General features: G+C 47.1%; 4 protein-coding genes and 1 non-coding gene across 5 annotated transcripts; 4 read left to right on the top strand and 1 right to left on the bottom strand.

Moving 5' to 3' along the window:
- Nucleotides 1-107: 107 nt before the first annotated feature.
- BDV27DRAFT_140731 (uncharacterized protein) lies at nucleotides 108-3,823 on the top strand (the record flags this gene model as incomplete). The annotated part of the gene is made up of 9 exons (XM_032069716.1): nucleotides 108-959; nucleotides 1,024-1,517; nucleotides 2,125-2,151; nucleotides 2,216-2,579; nucleotides 2,625-2,709; nucleotides 2,769-2,827; nucleotides 2,884-3,103; nucleotides 3,157-3,274; nucleotides 3,538-3,823. 9 exons carry the CDS (start codon nucleotides 108-110, stop codon nucleotides 3,821-3,823), a joined length of 2,505 nt encoding a protein of 834 aa, XP_031933137.1.
- Nucleotides 3,824-4,012: 189 nt separating this feature from the next.
- Nucleotides 4,013-5,223, bottom strand: BDV27DRAFT_171284 (ketopantoate reductase family protein; the record flags this gene model as incomplete). The annotated part of the gene is made up of 3 exons (XM_032075563.1): nucleotides 4,968-5,223; nucleotides 4,248-4,903; nucleotides 4,013-4,195 (listed from the first exon to the last, which is right to left on the bottom strand). Exons 1-3 carry the CDS (start codon nucleotides 5,161-5,163, stop codon nucleotides 4,013-4,015), a joined length of 1,035 nt encoding a protein of 344 aa, XP_031933136.1. The 5' UTR covers nucleotides 5,164-5,223.
- Nucleotides 5,224-6,263: 1,040 nt separating this feature from the next.
- BDV27DRAFT_t15 lies at nucleotides 6,264-6,347 on the top strand. The gene has a single exon. It is a non-coding gene; the product is annotated as a tRNA-Lys (tRNA).
- A 1,613-nt stretch (nucleotides 6,348-7,960) lies between these two features.
- BDV27DRAFT_152468 (uncharacterized protein) lies at nucleotides 7,961-8,440 on the top strand (the record flags this gene model as incomplete). The annotated part of the gene is made up of 1 exon (XM_032071568.1): nucleotides 7,961-8,440. One exon carries the CDS (start codon nucleotides 7,961-7,963, stop codon nucleotides 8,438-8,440), a length of 480 nt encoding a protein of 159 aa, XP_031933135.1.
- Nucleotides 8,441-10,371: 1,931 nt separating this feature from the next.
- Nucleotides 10,372-12,035, top strand: BDV27DRAFT_171282 (sterol desaturase family protein). Its single transcript, XM_032075562.1, has one exon. It carries the CDS (start codon nucleotides 10,842-10,844, stop codon nucleotides 11,886-11,888), a length of 1,047 nt encoding a protein of 348 aa, XP_031933134.1. The 5' UTR covers nucleotides 10,372-10,841; the 3' UTR covers nucleotides 11,889-12,035.
- The last annotated feature ends 1,940 nt before the right edge of the window (nucleotides 12,036-13,975 follow it).

Raw genomic sequence — 13,975 nt, 5'->3', positions numbered from 1 at the left:
TTATTTAAGATCCCATAGAGTCTCATATCCTGCTTCCATCTTCTGTAAAATGCTACATAACACCGATAACTGCGATAAAGAAGTAAAGACTGATAGTCATTGTCCCAATGTCAACACCTTATATTTTCAAGGGTTCTTCCCCCCAAGCATCCAATCTTTCTACCCAAGACTTCAACTTCAGTGCCATTATACCTTCCGTGGAAGTCGCGGACGAGGATCCTCCTTCATCAATAGGGGGTGAACGGACGCCTTCCGCGTCGGACTCTGAAGACTCCAGTCACCGCGCTTACACTCCAAGCCAGAGCACGGCGACTCCTCGTCACCGTGAAAATCTAAGCTTGGGTGTCACGGAGCCTTTGCGAGCGTTAAATCTCCAAGGAACTCCTACATCGCATCGGACACCTTCATGGAGGCATGATTCTCGGCGACAGAGTACTGGTCTATCCCCAGGCAATTCCACATCCACGTACGGGCGCTTGTTCAATGCGACGCCTGAGCCCACACCAGAGCCATCACGGGTACAGCCTATTCTGAATCGCGATTCAGTCGTTGACGGCTTAGCAAGCGATTTAGAGGATTCTCATCTGCATGATGGAGGGCCACCAAGTGATGACAGCGACCAATTGAGCGAGGACGGCGACGACGCAGCAGACAGTGACGACTCTTCCTTATACAATGTGCGATGCGAACACTTGCCTCGTGCCCCTATATACAATGCTGGCTTACAGGAAATCCTGCGAGACATCAAAACCCAGTTATCAGTCCTCCAAAATGATATGGACCTATGCCCATTATCTCGTGACCACGATTCTGATCTCTTTCAACTGCGCGAAAAGGTGCGCATGTTGAACAAGCTCGACTGCCCCGAGACGCGCACGGTGGGGTTCATTGGAAACTCCGGGGTCGGCAAGAGCAGACTGATAAACTCTCTACTAGATCAAGAAGGCCTTGCCCGTTCAGTAGGTTCATCCTCCCTGGGGAGAGATTATTTATGTCAATAATATTCTGACAACGTATGCATAGAGTGGTGATGGTGCTGCATGTACCTCGGTAGTTACCGAGTTTCGACACACAGATGCGCGCCATCCAGATCGTTATTCCATCGACGTTGACTACATGAACGAGGAAGAAGTGAAGGAGCTGCTAGAAGAGCTCGTTCAGAGCTTTAGAATGTATTACACCGAGCTCTACCGCGAAGTTACTAGCATAGAAGAGCAGGAAAGAATCCGTGACCGGTCAACCAGAGCATGGAGCACCCTGAATTCACTCTTTAGAGACCGGCCGGGGCTTACACACGAGTTCCTTTCCGATCAGACTGACGGTGCTTTGTCTAGAATATTGGAGCAGCTTAAAGATTGGGCAGCTCAATCATGTACGCGACGCCCTGGGGGTGCGGCGCTTCAGCACACCATTATTCCGGGTAGTGTCCAAGAATGCAGATCTCATCTTGATATGCTTACAATGGACCCACGTGGTGAGAGTGAGGTTGCCATCTGGCCCTTCATTAAACTGATCAGGTATGTGCAAATTGCGCAGTTCTACTTTACGACTAACATTTTCTAGGGTATACCTACGGTCGCCTGTCTTGAAGACAGGATTGGTGTTGGCCGACTTGCCTGGTTTGTCCCCTATCTCCTACATTTGAATTTTCTATACACTAATACCGAAAACTAGGCTTTCGTGACCTGAACTTCGCCAGAGTTCGGGCGACGGAAAGGTACCTCAGGCATTCATGCCACGAGGTTTTCGTCGTGACGACAATTTCTCGGTGCGTTTCCGATCAGAGTATTGAAGAAATAAAGAGGCGCTGTGCCCAAGGACAACCATTGCGTATAGTATGCACACGCAGCGAAGTACGGCCATCTTATGTTGATATGCTATTACTGGAGATCAAGTGCTTACGTGACTCAGGAAGTAAATGCAAGCGAAACGGCTCGCGACTGCCGTGACCTTACGGCGCAAATCGAGCAGCTGCAGAACAGGCTTAAGCAAGTCAATAAGCAGCTCGCGAGGAAACGAAGCTCTAGGCATAGACACGCTGAGGTATTACAACTCATGTGAGTCTTGCCTTGCATTGCAGTTGTACTCACACTATTGATTCAATGCTAACGTGAGTCAATGTAGGGAAAATCATGAAGACGCAAAATTTGAGTACGTTATAGAGCTCAATGGAGACATGAGAGGAAAGATAAAGGCATCACTAATATTCTTATAGGCTTGACCGGTTTCTGGTTGAGAGCCGAAATCTGAGGGTCACAAGACAGTTACTTCAAAACCACGGTGCTGAAGTCCGGGTCTTTTGCGTCAGTAACGAATGGTATTCCAAGTACCGCCAGGATGCAAACAGACACGCCGACACCTATATCGGGCTAAGCGGTATCCGGGAACTTCGTCGTTATTGTCAATTAGTTCCAGCAGAGGCTCAGTTTCGTTTTACAGCTGCGTTTATAGAGCATCGGGTGCCGGCTGTTGTGAGATCCGTAAAGCAATGGGCCCTTGCGGGTTCAGATGATGTAACCGCAGAGAGAGCCGATGCACTTCGGCAAGTATTACGGGATGTGGAGAACGTTTTTCGCGAGGTAAGAGCATCATATGCGAAACTGCATCCGGCTGACATAGAGTAGCGGCTTATCCTTCGAAATTCAGAAGTTCGAGAGTTTCCAAGAAGACTTGAAGATCGGTTTCGTGACGAGATCTTCGGTGTGACGTGTGAGTATTCTGCCAAAGGGTCAATTAGTACATTGACTAACAGTTCTTCATTGCTGTAGATGAGTGCTGCCCCTTGTGGAAACGCAGCGCATTACAGGCTAGCGGGGGGTGGGAGCGTGTAAGTTTATGAGTTACTACTGAGAATCATCATGAAAACAGCCTAACATATCGCAGTGGCATCATAGTACATATTCTGCTTTTTGTCGCAATTATGGAACGCATTCTACCCCCGGTGCTGGTGGTTACCATTGTTGGAATGAGGAATTGCTCGAAGGCATGCAAACCGACCTCGAAGCACGCTGGGCATCCATACAAGAGTGGGTCTGTATGCAGAAAACTGTATTAAAAGAGACTGTGAGAAGAACATTTGAGGAGAACACAGCCCAAATAGAGGGTATGCGGTATCAGCCAAACCCTCTAGCTGAGTGTTCCACTAACCCACCCTAGATATAATGCACCTAGCTCCCCTGGCTCTGGAAAACTTCATCGACAACATGGACGACTGGGAGAACTGCGTGATTGCAGCTATTAACCAGTCTATAGATCAATTACTCCAAGGGTTAAGGTAACACACCCTCTCCTGCCAACTGTACAAGCATCATGAATTAACCTCAGTGTGTACAGTCGGATAGAAACAGACACTCTCCATGGCCATGATAGCTCCTATATTGCAGGTTTAATGCGACCTGCGTATAATAATTGCAACAGTGAATCAGGTTCGGAATCTTCCTCGTTAATATGATTTTGTCTCATGTGTTATATACGAAAGCAAGCTAATTTTGATGCAGGGAGAGGGTCTGATTCTCGACGGAAAATGCTGATGCATAGCTACCTCACGAGCTCGAACATCTTCCCAAACCTCGCTAATATCAGCGAAAGCCAATGCCGAGCCATTGTCAGAGAGATTTGCCAGGAGATGAAGCACACGTTAGATGAGCAAGTAGGCAATATTTGTGACGATCTTCACTGTATAATTGCTGAAGAGGGTGAGGTTACGGAGGCAAGGAGGTTCCCTGAAATGGCGAGTACACTGCAATTTAAGGTCGATGCAGCCCAAGCGACCCTCGAGCGTGCACAGAGGATTGTGGACGGATTGAAGAGCCAACCACAGTGATGTATAGCTTTTTCGGATGATGTCGGTTATATTTTTCCTACTTTTTATAAGAAATGTCGTGTATATCCAGAAGCTCAAGCAAAGTCTCTCCAGTCTTCTTAGAATTATTGAGGTTATTTGAAATCATTCATGTCAATTACAAGATTATCCCCCTTACTTGAAGTAATATAGAGCCTATCTTTACTAGTCTTACGAATCCGCGACATCACTGCCCTGAGCCGGTATCTCAATCAGCCCTCTCTTCTCCTTCGTCCTCCACTGAACTCCCTTCAGCAGATTATATAAAACAGACAGGGTTGGCATAGCCACTCCATTAGCACGACCGACCCGAAGCGGTTCTCCAACAATACTCTCGACCTCGACAAGATTGCCCTATCACAGACCGTCAGCAAAACAACCACTAAAAATAAAGGAATCAACAAACCTTCCAAACATCCTCCAACATACTCGGAGGCAGATACATAGTCACAGGATAAGCCTCAATAACCTTCTCACAGACATCCTCCGGCAAATCCACCCCGACAGACCTCGCCGCCGCCCGAATCTCCTCCATCGCAGGTCTAACAAGCATCTCAACCGCATCACCCGCAAGCCGAATACGCCCTGTATCCAAACCCGTAAGCGCACAGATCGGATTCAAACACGCATTTAAAACCAACTTCCTCCACCGACTATACGCCACATCGGGTCCAAATATACACTTCGTCTTCCCAGCCGCAGAGTACAACCTGACGAAGCGCTCTGCGGCTGCCGCTTCAGCCCCAACATCCAAATTAGGATTCCGGAATGCACCAATGACCAGATCATCCGCGGACCCGTGCTCAATCACCCCCGGTGAAACCTCATGCGAATCGATCATGCTTATACCCGAGAGGACAATGGTCTCAGGGAAAGCGGCTAAATAGGGCTTTTCAATATTCAATCCGTTTTGGATCAGCACGATCACAGTGTGGCCTGGCGTTACGGCCGGCTTGATCAGATCGACTGTTGACGGGGGACAATCGGTGATGACTTTTGTGGTGCAGACTATGTAGTCATATTTTGGGGATTCGGGTGTTGTCTCGCGGATGAGATTTGTTACTGATTTATGACATGATTAGCGGGGATATACTATAGAATTGGGTTTGGGGATAACAGTTCGTACTGGTGGTTGGCTTCCATCCTTTTAGAACTCCGTGGTCGCAGGATGTGATGTTGAAGCCGTTAGATAGTACGGCTTGGTAGTTTGAACGTAGGACGGCGGTTACGTGGGCTAGTTGGCCTGCTTCGAGGTTTAGGGCTGCGATTGTGCCCACGCCGCCGCTGCCGATTAGGAGGATGTTGGCTTTGGGTATTGACATGGTTTCCTTTTATTGGTTAATTGGTTAGTTTGTCTGTTGCAGGAGGGACTTGGGGATCTAAGGGCAGTTTAAACTGGTGGTGAGGGGGATGTACAGGTGTATCTCCAACTTGGTGTGGGGAAATTAGTCAAGCATACGGAGTACTTAGTGGGTGATTATATAGGCTAAATTATGGCGGGCAGCGGGGGCTGTAGAGACTCTGAGAATCATCATATCTTAAAATCATAATAATATGATGAGGTCTTGAAATGCTAGTAATTAGGGGCTGTCTATTTAGATAATTGTCTTACTACTGGCGAAAAATCTTGGAGGAGTTTGGTAGTAACTGAAGTTCCTAGGGTTAGCGTTACATACCCTCCAAGTTATATTTAGACACGAAGAGCAGGCTCGAACAGGCAGTATATCTAGAAATTATACTCAGATATAGTCGGCAAAGCTGTATATATTCAATCCATGTTTGAATGACTTTGCTCTGGTCCTACCCTAGAGGCAGAGAAAATGTTGCATCAACACCAACAACGGATAAACACCACTACTGCCTAAGGTCGAATTGAAGATCTCAGCTTTCCAGCTTCATTCCATATGACAATTACGAATCCCTTTAAATTATTCCCCATAAGGATCTTCACTACCTTGTCGGATTGCTCGGCAAGGTCGTTTGGAACCCTATAAACCACAATGCCGGGAAGTGACCCGACAGGAATTTCATCGATAGTTCTCTGCAATGCCACGAGGTCCGAGAGGAATCTTGTCTACAGTGATAGACCTGCTCTAGCCTGAATCTATAGTACGCCATTTGCTGGAAGGTAGACAATAGGAAGCTAATATATCCATGGCTTGCGAATGTTTATATATATCCGTTGTCCCCGTACGCTACAACGCACCCAGAGGATGGAATGCTCTAATTTAGATATCTACTAAAGTAGATATTTAGAATATAGCTGGAAGAATTCCCAGTGAAAGGAACATCTTCTTCACCTCCAAACCTGGGCCTTCCATGTCTCCGATACCATGTATCATGTACTTGGATTAGGGCTGCAGGATTTTTGCTACAAGCCACTGCTCATATACCAAACTAATCCTCCCTGCCTTCAACAAAAGCCGGGCTAGCTCAATCGGTAGAGCGTGAGACTCTTAGTCATCACGGTATCTCAAGGTTGCGGGTTCGACCCCCGCGTTCGGCTTTCCTTTTTGCATCCTCCACATGCTATTGTGACTTTTTTTTTTTTTGGATCAAATTCTGATCTGAAGGTGTTGAAACAGCAAGGGTTCGGTTCAGACTCTGATTGGTTGGCTACTGTGGGGCGGAATGGCTGCAAGCGGGTAGACGGCATGAACCCCATCAAAAACTTATGCAGCCCTATTCAGGGTGCAGAACTAATGTCGACTGGGAGAATTTCCCTTTCTCAATGTGTTTAATTTGAGGAAATGTCCAATCCATACCCTTGTATACTAGGGCTGTGTGTCTAATCTTTCTATTAGCACGTCTTTGTATGAACCGCAGTTTCTACTGATCAGAGCTTTTTTTCCCATGCCGTTGAACATGCTCAAGGCAAATTAATAACCTGCCTCCTACATGAAGATAGATCGGTTTCACTTCGTGGAGCTTACATAGATCTGTAAAAGCCTTTAACTGTTTCTGCACGGTCGACCATTACATAGTGAGACAGCTTAGCAGAGTCGGCTCTGTCATGGACCAACATCTAAGCCCTGACACCACAAATCGTGACTTACCGCCCCTTTGGATGAGTTCTGAGCTCCTTTTGTCCTCCAAGATTTGCTGCGACAAACCATCATAATGGGCATCCTCCATAGACCCTTTAAACCATTGAACCAGTTTCCTAACAGACAAAGAATTATGAAAATGTCTGTTCTGGGCCAAGGGGTTTTTCATCGTTTTGTTGGTTCGACGAATACCCATGGACCTAACGCAACAAGGAAAAACCTGTTCTGCTATACTTCCGGCCGTTGGCTATACGATGAGCACAGTCAACTGAGTCGATAAAATGTTGAGTTCAACGTCCAAGCACTCTAGGCGCATGCCTCTCAGGTGCTCGGAACTAGATCTTACCCTAACCTTGACTTGCTAACCAACGAGATATTATCATTATAGCTTCGTAATGTGCTTGATATTCCAGTCCCTAACGTTCTGACCTGGAGCTCACAATCACCAGAGTTGAATTCAGTGGGTACAGAATACATCCTGATGGAGAGAGCGAATGGCCGCCAGCTGAGCGATGTTTGGGCCACTCTGTCCTAAAAACAGCGCTTTGGCTTGGTGAAAATCTTGGTAGAAATCGAGAAGAAATTTGTAAACACTACATTTACAGGTCATGGCAGTCTATATTCAAGACTACACGCCCTCACGGTTATGATGCCGTTGACCAGACCCAGCTGCCTATGCTAAAACAGGAGGCAGCATCAAGGTTTGTTATTGGCTCAACAACCGAGCGTTCTTTCTGCGCTGATGAAAGACAAGAGCAAGGCGTGAGGGGTCCATGTACGTGCTTCCGCGACGCTGCATTCTGGCTTCCCCCCCTGGTATTTGCTATCCATTTCTAGGTAGTAGTACACTAACCTTAATCTGCAGGGCGAACGGTAGAGGAGTATCTTGCAGCAGTTGAGCGCCGTGAGATATCACTAATCCAGAAGTCCGCAACCCACAAGCCCAAGGGTGTTCCAGCGACTGTAGGAAGAACGCAGGGCGCAATAAACAACCATACTCGACTATTGGAGAAGTTCATAACGCTTTTGCCCTATATCATACCCTACGGGAGAGGTTACCAGGCCCACTCTTATGCACCACGACCTTCATCTCGATAATATCTTTGTTGACCCGAAGGATCTAAGGACGATATCCAGTATAATCGATTGGCAAGCGGTTTATATTGCCCCACTCTTCTTACAGGTCAGATTCCCCTCGGCCTTTGATTGTGACGACCCTTACCCATGGGGAGCGATCCAGCCTGAACTACCCGATAACTTTGACACTCTTTCACCCACAAAAAAGGAACTCGCCAGAGAATCACATGAAAGACTGCGATTGAAGAAGTTTTACGAATTGGCTTCAAGGAAATTCAACCCGCTTCTTGTAAAGGCTGTGGATGCCATGCAGAATGATGACGATCCTGCCTCTTATATTTTCTATCATATCGGGCAATCTTCATCTGATGGTGCAGTGCCCTTAAGGGAGCTTCTCGTCCAAATCTACGAAAACTGGGACCAGATCGCGAAGAAAAAAAGGATTAAGAATGCAGTGCCCAATATTATCTACTGAAGAGGAAATCAGGAACGGACGGCGCCAGGGAGAAGAGTGGTCAATAGCTTTCAATGAATACGAAAACCTGCGAGCTCAACTTCTCGGGAAGGATGGGTGGGTCTCCAACGAGGAATATGACGAAGCGATGCCAATATATCAGAGTCACAAAGATGATTTAGAGGCCCTTCGACGGTGGTTAGAGCAGTTATCATAGCAGCTGCTTTGACGAAGCAACATGGAACAACCAGGAATTCTGAGCAAAAGCTGCGGCAATAATGTATATTAGTGTTCTGGTTTAGCAGCATTGACATTGACGGAACGACATAACGGCTGGAGACCCCCTTAGACACGCCTAGTCAATACTCTAGATAGACGCCAACAACTTTAACATTTTTTCCATGTCACTCAAAGAAGGCCCCGGCCCCCTTCCCCCAGAGAAAAGTATTACCCAGATGAAATACCTACATCACCTCGAATGATGGGAACCGCGGGGCTCAGCATCTGCCTCTCCCCAAATGCAAGGGCATTCGTGTGAGTGAACGCCGGAAAATCATCTACTGTGGATCAAGAAAAGACGAAACGGATGATTTTCGTCCCAACAGATATTGATTGACTAGACCTTGTCACTAGGCACCGTATTTCCTTGTCAGAGTAGTCGCATGCCGCAGGATATGCATCATGATTTCGAGTAGAATTTGTTGGCAGTTTGCGTCATATGCCGAGGATTTTCCTTCTGACGTGTTTTTTAGCCGATTCATTCCTACACTGAATGTGACTGGGTGGTCATTGGGGAGGAGTACAGAAACATATGTTAGATGACTGAGGTCAGCATTTACAGGGGAGGATTATACATTATATTCTTCTCTATCATTTCTAAGTGCATCCATTGTGAGAAAGCGCTTGTACTGTTCCTAAATCTTAGAAATGGAAGTTAGTGGAAACGAGAATGGCTTGTGAGTCTTTGCCACATACGTGTCTATCTCTTTGGCTGCTGATACTGGCGCCTGATATTATATTACTGGGCTATGACACGTCAAAGCAAGAGTGCGTATTACATGTGAACGTGTAATGCACTTCGTATGCCAGGTATACTCTTATAGCTGACTGTACAATGTGGCCATGGCATAATGCAAAAATCATTCTTCCATAGGAGGTGGTACGTGCTCATTCACTGCCAATGGCAGAACATGTTTCCTTAGTTAGAATCATTGTCTCTAGTGCTACCTGGAACTATATAGGTATTCTTGGATATGTTCGAAAAAAATGTCCCTCAGGAGGCTTTTCAAACGTTGCTCAAAGTAAACAGATAAACAGATCAATGTGGTTGTTTTTTGCAGCTGTATAATGATCCCAGGGGACACCACGGCCTACTCTTCTTACTATGATAAGTGTCGGGAGGCGTAGCAGTCCTCTGATAAAGAGGGTATTTATTTTTCTTTCTTTTTACCATTACCTATATTGTAAGTAAAAGAAACGCCAAACTACTCTACATTGGCAATTTCCATCACAGGTACGAAAAGAACGGAGATGGTGAGATAGTCCTAAATTCCAACAACCAGCCAATAAGCCAGCTCCTTATAAAAAAAAAAAAAAAAAAAAAAAAAGAGGAATGACTACTCCAAGCAACTCAAGGGAAATGGTAGGCATTATAAATTGAGGCTGGCTTACTCAGGGTTGCGCTTGACTTTTTCTATTACGAAATGGGTCCCTTTTCTTCAGGTCATGGAGACGATTGATTGCATGATGATACTGGACCGAAATGCCTAGGCTCCCAAGTTTTAAGTCATCTACCAAGTCTCAATTCATTCTATTTGGTCTTGTTTGGATGTGAAGTCGCCTATCAGCAAGCTCTCGCAACCCATTCCCAAGTTGGACTAGGATGCTCCCCGCACAACGGCAACGACATCCCCATAGAACCCACTGCCGAACAACAACATCTACAACCACAACCAGCTTGCTACACCCCTAAAACAACCCTGCCTGATCAGAAAAAAATTAACTAAATACAATCCGAATGACTCAATGCCCGAGACCCCGAGGCATATCTGCGCGGGGAGCCATGTTAACTGTGGGTTACTTCACATGCGAACCATAGTTAACTACCGATCTGGGGCTTTAGTTTGATGGACCCTCATTACCGGAGCCCATTCAGGGGCCACATCTCTTTTTTGTTGGGAAAAAAAAAAAAAAAAAAAGATCTACAGATGATGATCTACACTCCAGTACTTTCCATCCTACACTGCAAAACAGCCTCTTTTCTTCCTTCACTTTCACATGTAGAAACACACCCTCTCTCCGGAACTACCGGTAGCCCCTCTAGGGACAAAACGATATAAACAATGGCTCCTCCCTCGCCAACATCCCCCAGAAGAGGGCGGCCATATCCAAGAGACCCAGATCAAGTCTAAGAACAGCGAAAATGGCTACCAAGCCCAACCCCAAGGACTCGATGAAGTCCACCTGGCGCACCGCCAGCCGCGACGAATGGAACATCAACCACTGGGCCATCGAGCTGCTGAACGTGCACCCAACCGAGCTCAACAAGGAAATCCCCGTGCACCAAAAGGATGAAAAAGTCCCCTACATCACGCAATGGTCGCTGAACATCTGGGTCCTCTTCTACGGAGCCCTACCGCTACTCATGCACCAAGTCTACGCCACCTTCACAGGCCACAATCTAGGCCCAATAGCCGTCTTCAACTTCTACTTCATGGCCTTCAACGCCGTCGTCATCTTCGAAGTCCACATCCTCCGCCGTCTGGGCCACATCTACGGCTTCCTCGACGGCGACAAGCACGACCGCGATGGCGTCCCAGACGTCGGCATCGCCAAAGTCGTAACATCACTCTACAAGACGACAGGCTCACGCATGGCCCTCGCCGTCTACTTCACCTACAACATCAACCAGCTCCCCTCCCAGCTGAACTGGGTCATGCTGCCGCTCCAAATCGGTCTCTATGGCATCGTCCTCGACTTCTGGTTCTACTGGTACCACCGTCTCATGCACGACGTCAGCTTCCTCTGGAAATTCCACCGCACTCACCACCTCACAAAGCACCCTAACCCCTTACTCGCCGCCTACGCCGACCACGAACAGGAATTCTTCGACATGGTCGGTGTTCCCATGGCCACTTACTTCAGTCTCAAGTTCATGGGCCTCCCCCTCGGCTTCTACGAGTGGTGGCTCTGCCACCAGTACATCGCCTTCACCGAGGTCCTGGGCCACAGCGGTCTGCGCTTACATTCAACCGGCGCCTCGACCCTAACCTGGCTGCTCGAGTTCCTTGGTGCGGAGATCGTCATCGAAGACCATGATCTCCATCACCGGAAGGGCTGGCGCAAGAGTCATAACTACGGGAAGCAGACCAGACTCTGGGACCGGATTTTCGGGACCTGTCATGATCGGATCGAGGGGACGAAGGATAATATTGATTATGTGAATTCGGTTAATATGCCCTTGTTTTGATTTTGTGTGTGTGTGTGTGTGTGTGTGTTTGGATTTTCTCTGGTGTTTTTTTTTTTTTTTTCGTGTGTGGGAAAACTAATGCAGGGTAGAGACTCGGTACGTGTTTCGGGGATGGTGAAACAGGAATGATCGAGTCTCTTACATTCCATTTGGAAAGGCTGATGAGGAGTTGGAAGGAGTGTGGAAAAGGAAGGACAAAATTAGTTAAGACTCGGCGTTGTTGTCCTACATTGATATGCCCCTGTATGAATCCTGAGTATATACCCCCTCTTTATTACAGTATAGAATTTATACACTATTTGTTCCTTTTTTGTCATCAGTTGAACATTACTAGAAAGTTAACCTTTTTATAAGCAACAAACCATGTTTGCACAAAAAGCATTAGCAAAGCATAAGATAGCGCAATGTTTGTTAAGAAAGTATTCTATATCATTAAAGAAGATGAATCAGTAGGCCTGGTGGTACAGCAGGTTTAGTACAGACCAATACCAACAATTTATCACCGAAATATCACAAGGCTATCTATAGGCTACAATACAACTCGAATGTGGCCGCTGGGTATCAGAAAGTCAGTCGCGAAAAAACACACAGCGCCATCTCTTCAGACCTAGTCTAGTAAAAGCAGTTATAGCAGATATCATTATTCGTTGAGTCGAATGATAGTGCGCACATGCACTCTATCAAAGTTTGGTCCCTTCGCGTCCGCTGTCGCTGAGTCTTCGGGGCCGAAGAAATCCCGGAGATGGCGCAGCAGCACTGCTTGGTCCTGACGCCGAGGAACCTAGCTGCCCGGTTCGTGTTTCATTGCCGTTATTGCTGTTGTTGGTACGAACCCCTGTCCGTTGGCTCTGGTGGATGCGAGGGTTCATGAGCCATTGCACCTGCATTCGAATGCTGCTGACAGCAGCGTTCGTATGCGCCATATCCTCCTTGAGTCGAAGGCATTCGTTCATGATCGCCATGCTAGCACGAGCATCTAGATCCGTAATTGCATGTGATAACTGTCCAACTTCTTCTCGAAGGGACTCGTGGAGAGCAAGAAGATAAGTAGTCGCATTAGATGAGGCGTTGGAATTGTCATATTGTTCGTTTGCCGGGTCAGACGAGTTCGACGGCCTTGTCTGACTATTAGCCTCGGCCGGTATGTCCGGGTTCCGTGAAGACATAACACGAGATGACTCGACAAGAGTAGACCGGATGCTCGCAAGTCCATCCTCAAAGATCTCATTGCGCTGTTGAAGATGACGGATAGTCAACTCCATAGAATCAAGCCGTGCATTCTGAGCTTCAAAATAAGGGCCCATAGTTATCAATGGGCAATTCTGCTCGTGCACTACTAGCTCCGCTCGTTTAACTTTGACAGGACACCCATACTTAGATGCTGCGCAGCTATGGATCGCCTCTGGACATGCATCTATGTGTTCCCTCAAAGCCTTGCGAAATACCGTAGACTCACAGTCAGGACATGTGGTTTTCAAGCTCGGACATAGTTCCTGAACATGCTCCTGCGGTTAAAAGCCTTCGTTAGTCACAATTTAGTTGCCAACGGTATATCAGACGCACCTGGTAATCTTGCTCCATGATCTCCTCCTCACAGCGTGAGCATTTATGAAGCTCATGCATGCATTTGTTTTCTGCACTCAGGTCCTTCTTCCGAGTCTTCTTCGTGCAGAAGACATTTGGACAGTCCAGAAGTCTGTAGCCGCAGTATTTGTCGACATGGGACTGGATATGGCCTCTTGGAACGATCTCCTTGCAACCTTCGGCCTCAAAAGGGCACTTTACCCGTATATCGTCGCACATATTGACCAAGAATCGAGGGACGTTAAGGTAGACCCCACTCGCTGGCGCTCGACAGGTAGGGCATTTGAACTCGTCTCGACCGGTGGCAAAGGTAGTGATCGCTGTGTTCAAACATTTCTGACAGAACACATGGTCGCATTGTAATCTCACTGGACGTATGTATGGACAGTGACATATCGCACACATGAGATGATCGTCGTATCTGGACACATAATCCAAAGAGCGGAGGTCGACAATCTCGTCAAGGTCGCTGCTCGGCTCCATCGCAAGAAACTCGTCGATAT

The sequence above is a fragment of the Aspergillus caelatus genome, assembly GCF_009193585.1.
Source record: "Aspergillus caelatus strain CBS 763.97 unplaced genomic scaffold BDV27scaffold_6, whole genome shotgun sequence".
NCBI classification, from domain to species: Eukaryota; Fungi; Ascomycota; class Eurotiomycetes; order Eurotiales; family Aspergillaceae; genus Aspergillus; species Aspergillus caelatus.
The sequence above is the reverse complement of the archived record's forward strand: the minus strand, read 5'-3'. Positions and strand labels throughout refer to the sequence as shown.

Coding starts and splice junctions, on each gene's coding strand:
- BDV27DRAFT_171282 (XM_032075562.1), top strand. CDS start 10,842: ATGGCTACCAAGCCCAACCCCAAGGACTCGATGAAGTCCACCTGGCGC.